The sequence below is a fragment of the Prunus mume genome, linkage group LG1 (assembly GCF_029339155.1).
Source record: "Prunus mume cultivar Tortuosa linkage group LG1, ASM2933915v1, whole genome shotgun sequence".
Classification (NCBI taxonomy): Eukaryota; Viridiplantae; Streptophyta; class Magnoliopsida; order Rosales; family Rosaceae; genus Prunus; species Prunus mume.
In genome coordinates this window covers 24,352,292-24,370,305 of record NC_142698.1, presented here as the reverse complement: position 1 = coordinate 24,370,305, position 18,014 = coordinate 24,352,292, and the positions used below count along the sequence as shown (strand labels likewise).

At 36.7% G+C, this 18,014-nt stretch overlaps 2 protein-coding genes across 2 annotated transcripts; one reads left to right on the top strand and one right to left on the bottom strand.

Moving 5' to 3' along the window:
* Nucleotides 1-870: 870 nt before the first annotated feature.
* On the top strand, nt 871-11,647 carry ABCG31 (pleiotropic drug resistance 3). The gene is given in 25 exon segments (XM_089051026.1): nt 871-1,332; nt 1,894-2,014; nt 2,126-2,214; nt 2,510-2,594; nt 3,466-3,628; nt 3,783-3,859; nt 3,987-4,131; nt 4,551-4,852; nt 4,934-5,215; nt 5,464-5,780; nt 5,858-6,018; nt 6,137-6,240; nt 6,370-6,526; nt 6,641-6,703; nt 6,820-6,947; nt 7,052-7,124; nt 7,127-7,383; nt 7,482-7,842; nt 7,845-7,954; nt 8,091-8,224; nt 8,384-8,611; nt 9,102-9,273; nt 9,364-9,451; nt 10,741-10,907; nt 11,013-11,647. Coding segments are annotated over 25 exon segments (4,374 nt in total). The 5' UTR covers nt 871-1,006; the 3' UTR covers nt 11,277-11,647.
* A 1,529-nt stretch (nt 11,648-13,176) lies between these two features.
* Nucleotides 13,177-14,756, bottom strand: LOC103321121 (NAD(P)-binding Rossmann-fold superfamily protein). The gene is given in 2 exon segments (XM_008222886.3): nt 13,177-13,763; nt 13,765-14,756. Coding segments are annotated over 2 exon segments (1,149 nt in total). The 5' UTR covers nt 14,515-14,756; the 3' UTR covers nt 13,177-13,364.
* Nucleotides 14,757-18,014: the final 3,258 nt, after the last annotated feature.

The window sequence follows — 18,014 nt, the reverse complement described above, 5'->3', positions numbered from 1 at the left end:
AAATGATTTCATTCCACCTTATTAAGTTAATAAATTTGTAGGTACAATATTAAAGGAATGAACAGCCAAAAAAAAGAAGTGGAATTATTAGTATGCTAGAAATTAGGATATGTTTCCAATTGTAATTAACATGAATTTCTAGAACAAAATTTAATTGTAATTAACATGAGTTTCTAGAACAAATTTTTTAATTGTAACTAGCCCCTTGGCACATGTTTATACATGTGCTAATTGGTTTTCTTTTTTCTTTTTTCTTTTTTATTTATTTTTAGAATTAAGAAAAGATAACATGGATAGTTATGTTCCATAAAAGTATGACTTATTATCTGATTTTACTTTTAATTTTAATTTTTTTAATATGAAAAAGTGTGAATTTACTATATTATCCTCATTTAATTAATAATTTTAATTTTTAATGTTTGAATTAACTAATGACATTTTCTGGTATTTTGAATGTTTCACCATTCTTTGCCTTTTGCTTTATATATATATATATTAACATGAGTTTCTTGTATATAATTTTAGGATATATAGGCAAATATTTTAAATTTGGGCTTTTTCTTGAATGTTTTAAAAGAGAAAATAATAGTTGCATGGCCTTGTCTTAAGAACCCAAAAAATAATTGAAGAGGAAAGACACCCAAGAAATTTTGCAACCAATTCATGCTTTCTTCTGGAGCAAAAGCCGAAAAAATACCAAAATGCAGAGGGCAAAACCGGAAATACACAGTCTTCAAAATTCGCGGGGCTAAAGGCCCAAAAATTAGAGTGAAAATGACCATAAAGCCCCCAGAGCTCATATTTGTTTGTGCCGGTATATGCCACCTGCTATGCTCCTCTTTTTTCTGAGAGTCTGTTAGCCTTCCCTTCCTGCTTAACTCCACCAAGCAAACTCACACAAAAATCAAAAGTTCGTTTACAGAGAAGAGAGAGAAAGAGAAAGAGAGAGAAAGAGAAAGTGTGAGAGAGAGAGATCGAACGGTCGATACGCATCGGAGGTGTGGCAATGGCGGCCGCATCGAACGGCAGCGAGTACTTCGAGATAGAGGCGGGGAGCGAGTCATTCGCTCGGCCGTCGAACGCCGAGTCGGTGGCAGAGGATGAGGACGAGCTGATGTGGGCGGCGATAGCGAGATTGCCGTCGCAGAAGCGATCAAACATGGCGCTGCTGAGGAAGAAGGGCTCCGATAGGCATGGCGGCGCTAAGACGGAGACGGTCGACGTGCGGAAGCTCGATCGGACGAATCGCGAGCTCGTCGTCAAGAAGGCTTTGGCCACCACCGATCAGGATAACTTTCTTTTGCTCTCCGCCATTAAAGAGCGCCTTGATAAGTACGTACGCCCATTTTCTCTCTCTCGCTCTCGATCTCTCTGCGCATTTGATGTTTGTTCTTTGATCTCTTTATTAGCTCAATTAATTTTTAGAAAACATAATAATAATTATTTTTACTAATTTTAGATTGCATAAAAGATATTTATGCAAGTGATGAATTTTGTTGATGTTGTTGCATGCATGTGATTTTTTATCAACATATATATACATGTACAATGCATTTGCAATTCTGTCATGACCGGGCCTTGCATGCATGTAAAGTGTTTGGAATTTACTGGACCATAATTAAGTGATTGGGATTTCTAGGACTGTAATTAATAAGTAGTTGTTAGTGGGGCCCATATTACATGCACTTCTTAAAATCGATATGAAATTATTGATAACATTTCCTGCTCATATGCATATATCATACATAATTTTTTTTTCTTCATATATGCATCATACATACATATATATATATATATATATATATATATATATTTGCGGAATCTTTCTTGATATGGTTACTAATTTTGTTTACTCTTTTTTTTTTTTTTCTTCTTTGTTATCTTAAATTAAAGAGTCGGATTGGAAGTCCCAAAGGTTGAAGTGCAGTTTGAGAACCTGAAAGTCGTGGCAAATGTTCAAACTGGATCAAGAGCTTTGCCTACTCTCATTAATTTTACTCGTGATTTGTTAGAGGTGTGTAATTAATTAATCAATTAATTTCCTTAATCTTTCTTCGCTTAAAAGGTTTGATTTATCCTATTTTTGCATTGCAAAGTATTTACATTGCTATGTATTTGGACGCAGAATGTTTTGACTGGTTTGAGGATATTTCAACCCAAACGACACTCTTTAACCATTTTGAACGACGTTAGCGGCGTTATCAAACCAAGAAGGTATGAATTATTATGGGTTTTATGTCATAATATATTGGAACTACTTTCATTAATTAATTTGGAAGTTAATTTTGTATTAAACATACTGATTATTTATTATTGATAGATAAAATTACCTATTATGGATGCAAATGTAACTTTAAATTACTTTTTTACACCGAGCTACATGGTGTATGCCTAGTTCGATTCGTGCCGTGTGACAGAAATTCATCACTTTCACGTGTTGTTGTGATATAACCATAATCAGCATACAGGTTCACTTTATTTAATACATCTTCTTTTTTTCCTTTTCTAGGATGACATTGCTGTTAGGGCCTCCAGGTTCTGGAAAATCCACTTTGCTTTTGGCTCTTGCAGGGAAACTTGACCCCAACTTAAAGGTCAGTAGTTGGTGACTTTTTTCCCTTCATTTTTCGTTGAATATCACAAGTTATCACGAGTGTGGAATCATATTTCCTTTTTAGTTTGCTTTGCAATTTTGCATCATATCTTGTTTGATTAGGAAGAGAAGTTTCTGTAAACTTCGCATTTTTCATCTATGACATATCATTTTATTACTCAGTTGTTTCTAATTAAAATTAATAACAAAATTACTCGGAAGAAGGGTTGGCCTTCAGTGTCTTGAAGTTGCTTTAATAATGTGATCACGTAGAAATATTAAAATTAAAAATATAACAAATTACAATTAAATATTGATTGTAGAAACTGTACATGCTATGCATGCAAGGTAGTTATTGTTGGGGAAGTAGATGTGAAAATTTTATTTTATTTTATTTTAATTTTCTTAATTGATTGTTTATTACAGTTGTCACTAATGTTATGTAAATAAGGAAATAATTGACAATGTGGTTGACAAAGAGCATTCTCTTAAATAAGAGTACAGTATTATTAATTTCTGAGAAAATGTAATTTTAATATTATGTCATATTTTACAAACAAAATCTTTTGGATTTGAGTACTTGACAAAGAGGGGAGCGCCATGTCTCCGGATATGCGACGTGCTATATCAGATACACACAATAATCTTTTATGTTTCAAAGAATTGTCAGCTAAATTTTGAAAAGATTTTGGTGCTATTTGTGTTATATCCGAGATTGAGAATATCTGTGTTGATTGATCGTAAGGACATTTTACAACCTTAAGTTGAACAAAAAAAAAGATGTTAATACTTACCCTTTGCGTTTGTTAACCCAGTATGTTTCTAAGAACGCACACCTTCTTAACGTTTTGGCAAATTTTTTTGTTTTTCAGAAAACTGGTAGCATTACCTACAATGGCCACAAGATGAACGAGTTTTGCGTTCAAAGAACTTCTGCTTACATCAGCCAAACAGATAATCACATTGCAGAGCTGACTGTAAGAGAAACCTTGGACTTTGCAGCTAGATGTCAAGGTGCAAGCGAAGGTTTTGGAGGTTTGTTCACATTAATTTGAATTTCGTAACAGTGCATGTATTATGTGGATATTTTTAAATTTAGCAATAGTTTTAAAGTATTGTAATCAAGTACGAAGTATTTGAGAGCTAACTGTATTCTTCCCCTGTTTTGCTCTATTGTTTTTGGTTGTAGCATACATGAAAGATTTGGAACGGGCAGAGAAGGAAAGGGGCATAAGGCCAGATCCAGAAATTGATGCATATATGAAGGTTGTTATTGTACCCCAGGAAAAAAGGAAAAAAATTCAATCTTGGATTTTGTAAATGTTTTAGCTTGCATACCCAAGGTTTTCTTTTATTTTTCTGATTTGTTCTTGTAATGAATTTGAACATACAGGCATCATCTGTTGGCGGTAAAAAGCACAGTGTTTCAACAGATTATGTTTTGAAAGTGCTTGGTCTTGATGTATGTTCAGAGACAATTGTTGGAAACGACATGCTAAGAGGCGTATCAGGTGGACAAAAGAAAAGAGTTACCACAGGTCTCTCTCTCTCTCTCTCTCTCTCTCTATATATATATATATATATATATAATGAATATGAAAGTACTCATTCAACTGCATATGCTAATGTTTTGTAAAGATAATAATCCATTTGAGTGCATGTCATGTCATTGTCATCTAGTGTTATGCTTAGTTATGTTGCAAATTCCAAAACTCTAGAGTGTTCTTCGGATGGATAGATTTTATTTTATTGGACTACTTTCCTGGAGAATTGCTAACTAATTAAATCCAAGATCAAAAAGCTCTTTTTTTTCCCTTCATAAGAACCAATAAATGCTTGAGGCTTTCTTGAGTTTTATTCACATGTTTTAATTGCAATTATAGAAACTCTGGACTGATTTGGGTTGCCTATGTAACATCCCTTCATCAATTATAAAAACTCTGCCATGTATTTGCAGGAGAAATGGCTGTTGGCCCAAGAAAAGCCCTATTTATGGATGAAATTTCTACTGGACTTGATAGTTCTACTACATTCCAAATTGTAAAATGCCTTCGGAATTTTGTTCATCTAATGGATGCTACTATACTAATGGCTCTTCTTCAGCCTGCACCTGAGACATTTGAACTGTTTGATGATCTGGTGCTGTTATCAGAAGGGCATGTGGTTTATCAAGGCCCTCAAGCCCAAGTATTGGAATTCTTTGAGTCATTAGGCTTTCGTCTACCCCCACGCAAGGGAGTTGCAGATTTTCTTCAAGAGGTATATGTACCTGTAACAACACTTTGATGATTTCAATTTTTTTTTTAACTGCTTGCATTGATATAACTTTTTTATTTCCAGGTGACTTCTAGAAAGGATCAATCTCAGTACTGGGCTGATAAATCAAAACCATATGTGTACCTTTCTGTTCCACAAATTGCTGAAGCCTTTAAAAATTCCAAATTTGGAAGGAGTGTGGAGTCTGAGCTTTCTGATCCATTTGATAAGTCTAGCAGTCATCCTGCAGCTTTGTCAAAATCAAAATATGCAGTCACAAGATGGGAGCTTTGTAAAGCATGCTTTTCACGAGAAATATTATTGATCAGCAGGCATAGGTTTCTTTACATATTTAGGACATGCCAGGTATGCTTTACTCTGTTACTTCTGTCCTTTTTTCTTGTCTACAAATTATTGATCAGAAATATCGTTGCTTGTCTACATGCTAAGTCATATATTTGTTGGAATTTAAGATGTTTTGTTCCAATAGGGACTTGACTTGATATATAACACTCTCTAAAAGGCATATATAAAGTGTTATTTGCAATTTCATATTTTCATTTCCATTATAAATTGTTCTTAACATAGTTGTCTATATCTCATATCTGTTAAAGGTTGCATTTGTTGGATTTGTCACTTGCACAATGTTTCCGCGAACGAGACTACACCCAACAGATGAGGGAAACGGCGAACTTTATCTTTCTTGCTTGTTTTTTGGGTTGGTGCACATGATGTTTAATGGATTTTCTGAGCTGTCTCTTATGATATCGCGGCTTCCAGTCTTTTACAAGCAAAGGGACAATTTCTTTCATCCTGCATGGGCATGGTCTATAGTTAGTTGGCTTCTGCGTGTTCCATACTCCGTTATTGAAGCTGTTGTATGGTCTTGTGTTGTATACTACACTGTTGGTTTTGCTCCAGCTGCTGGGAGGTATCCTCAGTTTACTTATATGCTTGAAGATGTTCTTACAATTATTCCTATACTCATTATTTTCTGTCAATGTTCAGGTTTTTCCGTTTCATGCTTTTACTATTCTCAGTGCACCAAATGGCTTTGGGTCTCTTTCGGATGATGGCAGCTATTACAAGGGATATGGTCATTGCCAATACATTCGGATCAGCTGCACTACTAATTATATTTTTGTTGGGTGGATTCATCATTCCGAAAGGTATTAAATCTTTTTTATGATTAGGACATTAGTTATTATTACTGATTTAACTTGTTCGAATTAGAATTTAAACTAAAAGGTTAGGTTTGGTAATTTGCTTGTTTATTTTCTTCTTCAGCAAGCATTAAGCCATGGTGGGTTTGGGGCTTTTGGGTATCACCACTATCTTATGGGCAACGTGCTATTTCCGTCAATGAATTTTCTGCTACAAGGTGGATGAAGGTATGCACTTCAGACTTATGGATAGATTAACAAATAATTCACCAAATAATAAAAATATCCATTAGTACCTTATTTTGTTCGGGACCATATGCATTAATTCTACTGGTTCTGGAAACTGTTACTCTGCAGAAATCTGCCATTGGTGATAACACTATTGGGCACAATGTTCTCCAATCACACAGCTTACCAAGTGGAGATTATTGGTATTGGATTGGAGTTGCTGTTTTATTGCTTTATGCAGTGCTTTTCAATAGCCTTGTGACTATGGCCTTGCTCTACCTAAATCGTAAGTTTGAAAAAAAGTTGTGTTTATGTGTCCATTTAATACATTTCAAGTAATTAGTTTCTTTCTCTCTTCATATTTATTTGTATTTCATCGCTGTGTTATTCTTTTTCACAGCACTTAGGAAAGCCCAGACAGTGATTCTCGTTGACGACACAGAAGGGAGCCCTCCTGCAGATGGTCAGTACTCACCAAAATTTGCATAAGTGATCTGCTATATATTTAGAGGCTCCAGTTGGCTTGTATTAATTAAAATACCGCAGAAATATCCTTAATAAATCAATATGATTATGCAGTGGACGGTAACAAAAAATCAGATCCAACATCAACCGGAGATAACAGCCCAAAAAAGGGAATGATCTTACCATTTCAGCCATTAACAATGACTTTCCATAATGTCAATTACTTTGTTGACATGCCAAAGGTCTGTTGCCTTAGTGCTTTTGATTTCCTTCAGTTATATATATATATATATATATATATATATATATATATGAATGCAAACTGACATCTTTGTGAGATTTTTAGGAAATGAAGTCGCAAGGTATACCGGAAGATAGGTTGCAACTCTTGTCAAGTGTGAGCGGAGTATTCTCACCAGGGTTCTTACTGCTTTAGTTGGGTCGAGTGGAGCTGGCAAAACCACTTTGATGGACGTCCTTGCCGGTAGGAAAACTGGTGGATACATAGAAGGAGATATAAAGATATCTGGTTACCCAAAAGAGCAAAGCACTTTTGCCAGGATATCAGGATATGTTGAGCAAAATGACATACATTCTCCTCAAGTTACAGTTGAGGAATCTCTATGGTTTTCTTCTGCTCTTCGCCTTCCAAAGGAAGTCAGCAAAGAGAAAAGACATGTGAGTTTCTGCATACGACTTTATATGTTTATATCTGTTTTGTTTTTCCCGAATTCTCCAATTTATTTTGGGCATAATTTTACTACTTTTCATTGCAGGAATTTGTTGAAGAAGTAATGAGATTAGTAGAGCTTAATACTCTAAGGCACGCTTTGGTTGGTTTACCAGGCAGTTCTGGCTTATCAACAGAGCAAAGAAAACGCTTAACAATTGCTGTGGAGCTTGTTGCAAATCCTTCAATTATCTTTATGGATGAACCTACATCTGGACTTGATGCACGAGCAGCAGCCATTGTGATGCGGACTGTTCGTAATACTGTTGATACAGGAAGAACAGTGGTCTGTACTATACATCAGCCAAGTATTGATATATTTGAGGCATTTGATGCGGTTAGTTAGATCCTTGTCTTACAGCAGAAAGAAAGCACATATGAAAACCAACTATGATGCGCTATCTTCTTATAATTCTGAAAATGTTTTATGTACAGCTTCTTCTTATGAAACGAGGGGGGCAAGTTATATATGGAGGAAAGCTTGGTTTGCACTCACAGACAATGATAAACTATTTTCAGGTAACATTGTAAAAACCTATGTGTATTACTTAATCCTCAATTTAATTGGTCCACTCGATATTGTGTCAAAGTGGAATAATCTACTGTATTGTCTGCGTAAGACAAGTTTTCCCTCATGATTCTTTTGTGTGTGCAGGGACTTAGTGGAATAACTCCAATTCCCAGCGGGTACAATCCAGCAACGTGGATGCTTGAGGTTACTACACCTGCTTGTGAAGAGAGAATTGGTGATGACTTCGCTAACATTTACAGAAATTCAGAGCAATACAGGTACTTTAGTTTCATGTTGTGCTTGTAGTCTGACCAAGACCTCTGCTGGTTCTGTCTAGTTCTTTATTCATTATTGTTAATAACTTTAATGGGAACTGATTCTTACAATTATTTTGTTATTAGTAGTGTTTAATAAGTGTCTTGACCTCCTTGTTTCAGGGAAGTGGAAGAGTCCATCAAGCAATTTAGTACTCCCCCAGCTGACTCAGAACCATTAAAGTTTGCTTCCAAGTATTCTCAAAACACGCTGTCTCAGTTTTGGATCTGCTTATGGAAACAAAATCTTGTATATTGGAGAAGTCCACAATATAATTCGATGAGGTTAATCTTTACGACAATCAGTGCATTGATATTTGGCTCGGCATTTTGGGACATTGGTAAAAAAAGGTACATATCATATCTGTTATAGTAAGTTTTGAAATTTGTTTGACTGTGAGCTCATTTTACTGTAATCGCATATTACTCACCGGCCTGTTGAGTTGGATGTTTGGTATATCTCATAGTTTTGAAGTTTCTACATCAAAGCATACTTGATAATAATTAGCTGGGAATGATGAATGTCCTTCAAGGATAGATCCTAGATCTTAAGAGCATTGTTAACATTTTGGGGAGGCAAATTCTTCGATATGGATACCTTGGGAAGTATTTGGTAGCAATCTTTATAAAAATATATGAGTGTTGAAGTTGAGGAAGACCAGATGATGAGCCTATTATAGTATTCATGATTTGACAAAAGTCAAAGAAATAAGAATTCCTAGATTTTTAACTTTACATGTCACATATATGACAATGGTAACATGAGGTCAATAATTTTTCCCCCTTTATTGCAATTTTCTTAACAAAGTTATGAACAATTGAATCTATAAATATTCCATAGGGACTCAGCTCAAGCACTAATGATGGTTATGGGAGCTCTTTATTCTGCTTGCTTGTTTCTTGGGGTCAATAATGCTTCTTCAGTGCAACCAATTGTTTCAATTGAGAGGACAGTGTTCTATCGAGAGAAAGCAGCTGGAATGTATTCTCCATTAGCGTATGCATCAGCCCAGGTAAGTGCCATTATACTGGAAACATTAGCAAAGCGCATTTAAGGAAAGAACAGGTGATATAAATAACTTCTTTGCCTTCTCGACATGCAGGGCGTTGTAGAGATCCCATACATTGCTGTACAGACAATAGTATATGGCGTCATCACTTACTTCATGGTTAACTTCGAAAGGACACTTCGTAAGATTTCTAATGTTTCCTTTTGATACACTTTGTGTTATTTCAAATTGATGTCTTCCTTAACCGTGATAATATCATTAATGTTCTGTTCTTTCTTTGTTGAACTAGGGTGTGAAGAGTACTATTTTAAAGCTAGATATAGGTTTACCTTATACATAATGTCTCTGGCCAGAATTTAAGAAGCATGTAGATTTTATAGGTTGCTTGCTGAGCATCCATTTTTCCTTTTCATATTGCTTCAACTGCCCCAAAATTATTGCACAGAATACAATCAATGCCTATGGACTGTTCATAGAATTTACTTAAAGAAAATCTTGGAAGAACAAATCCTGGGATATTACAGTAATATTTTTCTCTCTTCTCATGTGTTCCAGATCCATGAACTGGTTAATGTAAGATAAATCATATGGTCTTTAGGTTTTAAAGAGTTCACCAAGAAAGGGATGTTTTCCCGGTTCATACCAATATAGCCTAAGCCAATGCCTCCTATTTCTATTCATGGCAACACTATGAAGATAGGTTGGGCTAAGGTGTAATCATCTTTCCTTTTTAGTTTGGTTTGATTAGGTTTTCTATATAAGTGGTTGGTTTAGCTCACACTTTATTGCTTACAACAAGATAATTTTCATCTATGAGAGCAGGAATCTCTATAAATAGAGTAGGAACGTCTGCAGATTTTCATATCCAATTCCAACAAGTTCTCCCTACATTGCTTCTCCATTATTCTCTAAAAAGACTCTTAAAAATATATTTTGCCGCAAAAGTTTGTAGACATTCTTGTACACCTTGTACACCTGAGGATTCGCTGAACGAGTGGAAGTCAGTCTTGGCTATGGCCTAGGGATTGGAGTTTCAGCAGCTATGCTGGTTGGCTTTTGCTTCCTTCTCTTTGGTGTCTTTGCCTTCTCAGTCAAATTGCTCAACTTTCTGAAAAGATGACTGGACGGTTGGTTTATATCAACTTCATGACCTTTCCGCATCATACAATCTGGAGTGGAAAGGTTTTGAAGTTGATGTAACCCAACCATCCACTCATCTTTTCTGAATGTTGAGCAACAAGGGCAAAGACACCAAAGAAAAGGATGTAAAAGCCAACAAGTACAGCTGCAGAGACTCCGTAGGCGGGACTGACTTACAACTACAATACTGTTTCTCATCTATAAAATGAAGAGAAGAGGAAAAGGAAAAGATAAGGAATAGATGATAACCTGATACTGTTTTCTTAGTCTGTGAGTGAAAACTTCAACTCAAAATTCAAATTACATTTTCGGCTTGGTTCTCTGTTGCAGGAAAATTTTTGCTCTACATTGTGTTCATGTTCCTCACATTCACCTACTTTACCTTCTATGGTATGGCGGCTGTTGGTCTCACACCTTCTCCACACCTGGCCGCTGTCATTTCTTCTGCTTTCTATTCTTTGTGGAACCTCCTCTCCGGGTTTCTCGTCCCAAAGCCAGTAAGTTGTCTGATTTTTCGTACCTTTGTTTAAAAAAAGAAAACCTATTTTTTCTTTTCCCCACTGGTTAACCAACCTTTGGTTTTTCTACAAAATTCATTTCAGCATATCCCAGGATGGTGGATTTGGTTTTATTACATCTGCCCTGTTGCATGGACACTTCGAGGTATTATCACCTCGCAACTTGGTGATGTGGAGACCAAGATGGAAGGCACATTTCAGGGCACTGTGAAGGAGTATTTGGAAGTCAGTCTTGGCTATGGTCCTGGGATGATTGGAGTTTCAGCAGCTGTGCTTGTTGGCTTTTGCATCCTTTTCTTTGGTGTCTTTGCCTTTTCAGTCAAACTGCTCAACTTTCAGAAAAGATGAGCGGAGGTTTGGTTTATATCAACTTCATGACCTTCCCGCATCATACAATCCTGAAAGAGCGGTCCGTCTATGTCGCGAGAAGGAGACTAAAGTCCATGTCAAAGTTTTGGCAGAAATCAAAGCTCAAGTGGCGGAGGAGGCTCTTCAATCTGCTGAAATAAAAACCTGTTTTTTCACAATGTCATGCGCTGGTCAGAAACATTACAGTTTTCCCCTTATCATTACTAAAATTCTTGAGGATAGTTACAGTTTTCCCCTTGGCTCTAACAATTGAACTTTAGCAGTATAGTATAGATTTACAGTCAGTTGTACATTCTGCTATCCATTGGCTTTTCATATAAAAATAAGGAAGAAAAAGACGATATAACTGATTTGCTGTCTTGTTCTTCATCTCTCAAGGATTATCTGCTTATATTTTCTGCTATGCTTATGGCTTAAGCGGCCTCGCATTTGTTTAACGTACGGTTAAGCATTTCGGGTATTGGTTGGTTTATTTATTTATTTATTATTTATTTAAATTTTATATAAATATTTTTTAAAATAATAATAATAATAATAAATTTTAAATAAATTTATATATGAAAAAATATTTAGGAGGAGGGGAGGCTACCTTATCTTAGGGCTAGGGTATATCAAAGCCTCTTTGAGGACTTACAGAAATGACCTTAACATTTGTTTTGGTTTTTATAAATTACCACCAAGAAGGATTGTTGACAGTTGGACTCGAATCTAGGCCTTGCTAACAAAGAGAATATTCCTTACCAACTCATCCAACCCTCATTGGCCGGGTAGATTTTTGTTTGAGAGATAACTTACATAGTTTTGAAACATAAGCAGGGGTTTGAAGGCATTTAGAGCACTTACAGCTCTAGAGGTTGGCTTGGGCAAAAAGGGGCCTGAGCCCCAAATTGCAATTCTAGCTAGTCAAAGCAACTCAAGCAAACAATGGGTCCCAACAAACCGAGCAAGCCCACAAGCAAATCCAACCCGTGCTGCTGCCTGGGTAGTGACATAATGCTGACATCATCAATCAATTAAAATATTTGAAAATTTGAAAAGAAAAAAAAGAAAAGGAAAAAAAGACCAAAAAATTCAGAATTTTTTTAAGTTTTTATAAATATCTAGTCATATTCTTTACTTCCCACACCAAAACCCTAAACCCTATCAAAATTAATCATTTATGTATAAAAAATATAAATAATTGAAAATGAATAATAATTGCCCTTTGCATGTGCAATAAGTGGAAACACACTTTGCTTTGCACTGACACTATTCACGATTAATAACAATCTTTTGCCTTGTCCTTACCCTTACCATTTGCCAAAATGGATAAAAGTGCTTTTATGTGCAATAAGCACACAAATAAGACATGTGACAAATATACTAAAAGCTGTAAGCCAATAGAATATGCTCTGCTCCATTTTCATATCTTTGGGAGGTATTCTATACAGACTGCCTGCATTAGTCAACTGTATAAACAAAGGCAAAAGTCAAGACAGAGACATGCCTACCCCTTTAGCCTATACAAATGGGACACATGTCAAATATACTAAAATTATGGTGAGCACATACTTCAAATTCTATATTTTTTATTTTTATTTTTTAGTACAAGAGATAGTCTAAAAACTAAAGCGAAATGAGATTTCTCACACACACAAATAAGATGTCATGGAGGTTGAAACTTAGACTTCTTTTCTGCAAGTCAATGTCCTTTTTCACTGAGTTAGGCCCGTTGACATATATTTTTTTTAAGGACATGTAGAAAATATAAAACTTAGGCCAGTGCAGGCCCCCTTTACTTGTGCAGTCAAAGTGAGGCTGGGGCATGGAACTAGGCGAAGTTTTGGCTGACCAAATACCCCAAAGACAAGATGAGTAAAAAGAGGAGACACTTACGAAGAAAACAACGCATCTGTATTATTCAATTTCCCCAAAACAACCTGTATGATCATAAAATAAGGCAACAAGAAATAGGCAGTCAACAAACGAACATGTATAGGTACAGCCTTCCACCAGTTTCATTTTTCTTGAAGGAAAAGTTTGTGGTGCTCCACACATTCAGCCACAATGCATCTAAAGCATATGCTTTTAAGGTATTAATTTTTCATCTCTCATACAATCTATCCAATACAAGATTGAATCCAGTGTTTTATACCTTACAGTAAAACCAAGCTGATCGACTTTGTTTCGGGTTCCCAGTAACTTAAACGGACAACGAAACAAGACATCCAAGAATTCCCAATTGGCCAAATCTTCCATCTCAGTTTTCATCAGCCCTTCCTTTGCAACAATTTCTTTCCAAATTTCTTTCTTGTCAGCCATTGCTTTTGAATACCAGAAGTCCTCCGAAAATGCATTTTTGGGTACTACTTCTAGTCCAAACTTTTCTGTAAGTGCTGTCCAGATCTCCTTCCATGTGAAACTTGGACCATTGATTGCATTGAATGACTGGCCATCAGTGGATTGCACATTTAAATCATCATTGGTCGGCTGCCCAAATGTGTTGTTCAGCTACTAGTCTTGCATCTGAGCCGTCAATGCAGGTCTCTTCCCAACACTTCTTTGTCCCTCCAAACACAAAGGGAAGATTCAAATGCTTACAAATGGCTCCGTAAACACATAAACTACCCATAAAGTTGTACAAAGTCCTAGAAGAATTACCAATTAACAAACCAGGCCTGTGCACAGACCAAGCTATCTTACCATCCAGCCTCTCCTTGAGCAAGTCTTCCAGCACATAGTAAAAATTGCAGCCTGCATTCACTCTCGGGCCATTCTCATTGTAGTACCGAGCTTCTGCTTCATCGAAGGGCCCCTGCAATGACACATAATGCTTCATCCCTGTCTGAAGAGAAACATGTTTCAATGCGTTGGCCATGGGGATGATGGCATTCAAGGCATTGGACATCATGGCCTTGTTTTGCTCACAACACTCAATGCTATCTAACTGGTATTGGCTTGCCCAAGTGACCCAAAACACATGAGTCACATCTTGTAACAATGAGAGCCTTTGCTGGGTTTCCAAAGGGTTTAGCAAATCACATTGGATAAAATGGAAATTTGAACATTGCTGATTCGATATGATCATCGGATTTCGAGCTATACCATAAACCTTCCATTTGGATTTTGAGATTAGCTCTTTGGCCAGCACCTTCCCAACTAGCCCTGTAACACCAAAAATGGCTGCAACATGTTCAATGCCAGCTGCCTCTGGTCTTTTAGTTTCTTCAGCTGCCATTAACACAGAAATGGAAGCTCTGCCTCAAGTTTGAGTTTGGAAGTCTTATTATATGCAAGAACTTTTCTTGGGTAGAACTTTGACCTCACTGTTTTTGAAAAGGTCTAGTGCTTGGTTAAAATCAACAACTAGAAGTATAAAATCCCCTGCTTTTGAGGATTTCTGGCACAATTTCAAGCTTGCATTTTACGACAGAAAATAATTGAATTATAATAAGATGCATGCTAGTTGTTTGTAATGAAGATGAGCAACATCTTTATTTAAATGGCTTCCTTTTGATGGCTGATGGCTATTTATATTGTTTATCTTTTGGCTTATGCTAGATCCATTACAAGATGCCAATTCATTGCGGCGTCAAAGCCTATTACATGGGCAAGTCAGCCGGCAGAATGTGACCCTTGCCGTTATATTGCTGGCTTTGTGGTTACATTAAGTTTCTAAAATATAATATTGAGTGGTTTTGTGATATCTAAGTTTGGCCATCAATGTGAGGCTAACGACTTTATTTTGGTAGTGAACTCACACGCTTCACAGTCACGACAAAAGTTTGACTTTCACGCTTGCTTTCTTTAAATAATCATTGATTATTGATCATAATACATTTACAATACTTTTATGGGATTACCCTACATATATCATACTTCTACTTTAGTTTATAATCTTCTAAACACATTTTCTGACATTGATGATTTAAGGCCTACCCTTGAGTCCTTGAGTCTTGAGTCCTTGAGCTAAGCCCCTTATCTGAAAACAGAAGAAATAAATAAATAAATAAATGATTGGTGCTAGGAATAAGTATTTTTGATAAAATGCAGTTAGAATGGTAGTTTGGAAACATAAAATAGCAGTCCTTCAGGGTTTCAGTCCTTTGTTGGGAAGCAATCTCCAAACTTTCTTTTGAAAATACACGCATTCTAACATGACATATTTACTGTAGCAAAGTTAGAAAATGCACAAAATTAGTGGGGGAAAATGTTGAAAAACTAATGCTCCTTTGTTTTACAAAGTTCTGGAAAAGTCAAGAGCTCACAATAAAAAAGTTGCGTGGCGGCAAAACAAAATGAACATGGTAGAATATTCTAGAAAAAGTGACTAGTGAAGGGCTAAAGTATGGCGGTGGAAGAAATCTCCAGAGCATGACTACAAACATGTGGTTGGGAGAAAGTGCCCAAGTCGATGGACCAAGGCTAAGTCGGCAAACAATCATCTATAAATAGGCATGCAACCTACAATGAAATGTGGAGTCAACAAAAAGAACTCCCAAACCATTTGGAGTTAAGAGTCGGTCTATTGATTTTAGAGGTTCTGTGTAAAGAGAGATGTTGAGGTCCTAATTTGGCAGCCCAACATGCTTGAGAACAAAAAACGAACACTATAACTTGATTTGAAACGTTCAACAACATCGAATAAATACTCCCCCTTCCCCGCCGTATCAATGTACTAAAAAAAAACTTTTTTTTATTTTTTAGTTTTATGAACTATGGTTTCAACAATTGACTTTAACTAAACTATAGAAAAAAAAAAAGAGAGAGAACAATTGCCAGTTCAAATATTTTGAACTACCATCCAGATGAGAGGGAAAAAATGGAAATAGAAATAGAAAGAAAGAAGAGGAGATGCACCTTCAATGGTTCTTGAGAGAAAAGGTAGATAGCTCGAAAAAGGAAAAAAAGAGATGGCATTTGTCTGAGGAGAAAATTTTCGACCGAAAAACAAAAGGAAGAGGAGAAAATGGCTTTCATAAAAAAAGAGAAAAGGTATTGACCAAAAAAAAAAAATATAGGTGAGGAAAAAAATTTGGGTACACGAATGACCTTTTTATTTTATTTTGTAATTGGAATAGTTGGGCAGCAAAAAATTTGGAGGCTCCTATATTTAGGAGGCCCTCTGCGGTCGCATAGCCGGCTTGGCTCTATGTGGAGTCAACTAATGGAACTCTCAATCTTTGTGGGAGCAAAGAAGCTACCCAAGTCTAAGCTAGTAAGCTAGCAACCTAAACTAGCTAGCTATCTAGCTAATCAACTAAAGTTGGTGGGAGCTAACCACTACAACTAGCTATCTAGCTAATCAACTAAAGGTGGTCAGAGTTAACCACTACAACTCCCAATCCACGAGGGAACTACAGGTGAGCTACCCAACCTATGGAAGAAGCTTGAAGACAAGAGCTCAAGCTAGGGCCTGTTGAGGCCCAAAAAATCTACGGTTTGGCCCAAATAAATTCTCGCCCAATACGATACCTTATCGAAAAGAAACCCGATTTGGGCACGCGGAAGTTCATCATATGCGCTTTGCACACATGCCACACCAAGCGACGCCACGCCAAGCAATAAGAATTATTATTTGCATCTAATCACGCCATAAACTTAAGTGGGCCCAAGTCACGCAAGATGTCTGGGGTTTGCTTGAGTGGGTCGTGATATGGATGGTAATAAGTTGTCATGAGGCTTATTGATGAGCCGAGAAATGGAGGTTCCAGGTTGCTTGGGAGCCTCGGAACCCAAGTCCATTTCTTAGGCCCAAACATGTGGGTGAGCACAAAGAGAAAATATCCCAACCAAAATAGTCTACTGACTCAACCAAAAAGCTCAACACCTCAAGCCAAACTTTGGTGAAGTTGGCCCATTTATTTGATAAGCCAATCCATTGTTCTAGAAGGCCCACATAAATAAAATAAAGACCTGCAAAACCATCAACACTTTGCTGGAAAACAGAAGCCAAGAAGAAGCATGGAAGACCAATTTGGTTGCTGGGAGGGAATGAGCAAGTTTCAAGCAAAAACTTCCAAATGACCCAGGGATATTGGAGCGCAGATCACCCTTTGAACCAATATGCCCTTTGAACCAATATGCATACCTATTTCTTTCCCTCATCAGACCTAGCCTTGGAAGAAGGGGAGAAAAGATAGAAGAAAGATGGCTGAAAATAGGTGTCTGAAACAGCCACGAGAAAGGGGGCATTGAGCTCCCAAAAATCCATGATTTTGTGCAAATGGGTAGAGTGGATTTCACCAAAAAATGATGATTGAAGAGATGAGGGGAGAAATGAAGGGAAAGACTTGGCCAAATTGGATAGAAACCATTAGGGTTTCTTGGAAAATGTCAGCTTCCAGCGGCTATAAAAGGGGGCATCTTCTACCCAATAAGCATCAACCACATCAGAGAGCAAGCTTCCTCTCTTACTCCCAAAACCCAACAATTTCGTGTTCAGCTTATCCTTTTCCCTTAGTTTTCCCTCTTGGCAAGTTGTTCTGACACTTGACAGAGTTTCACAAGCTGGGAAAAACACTCAATCCACATTTTTCTCTCTTTTCCCTCATGCTCTACCAAACCTCTTTGCAAAATCCTTTCTCTCCAACCTTAATACCTCATCTTTCTCCTAGGAACACTTAGTTTTCTCTTCAGTGCTAAACTCATGACAATTTTGCTCTCATGCCACAAGCTTCTCATGCCAAGCTAAAAATTTATCTATAAGTTGCTATTATTTTCATTGGTGAAGGTAAC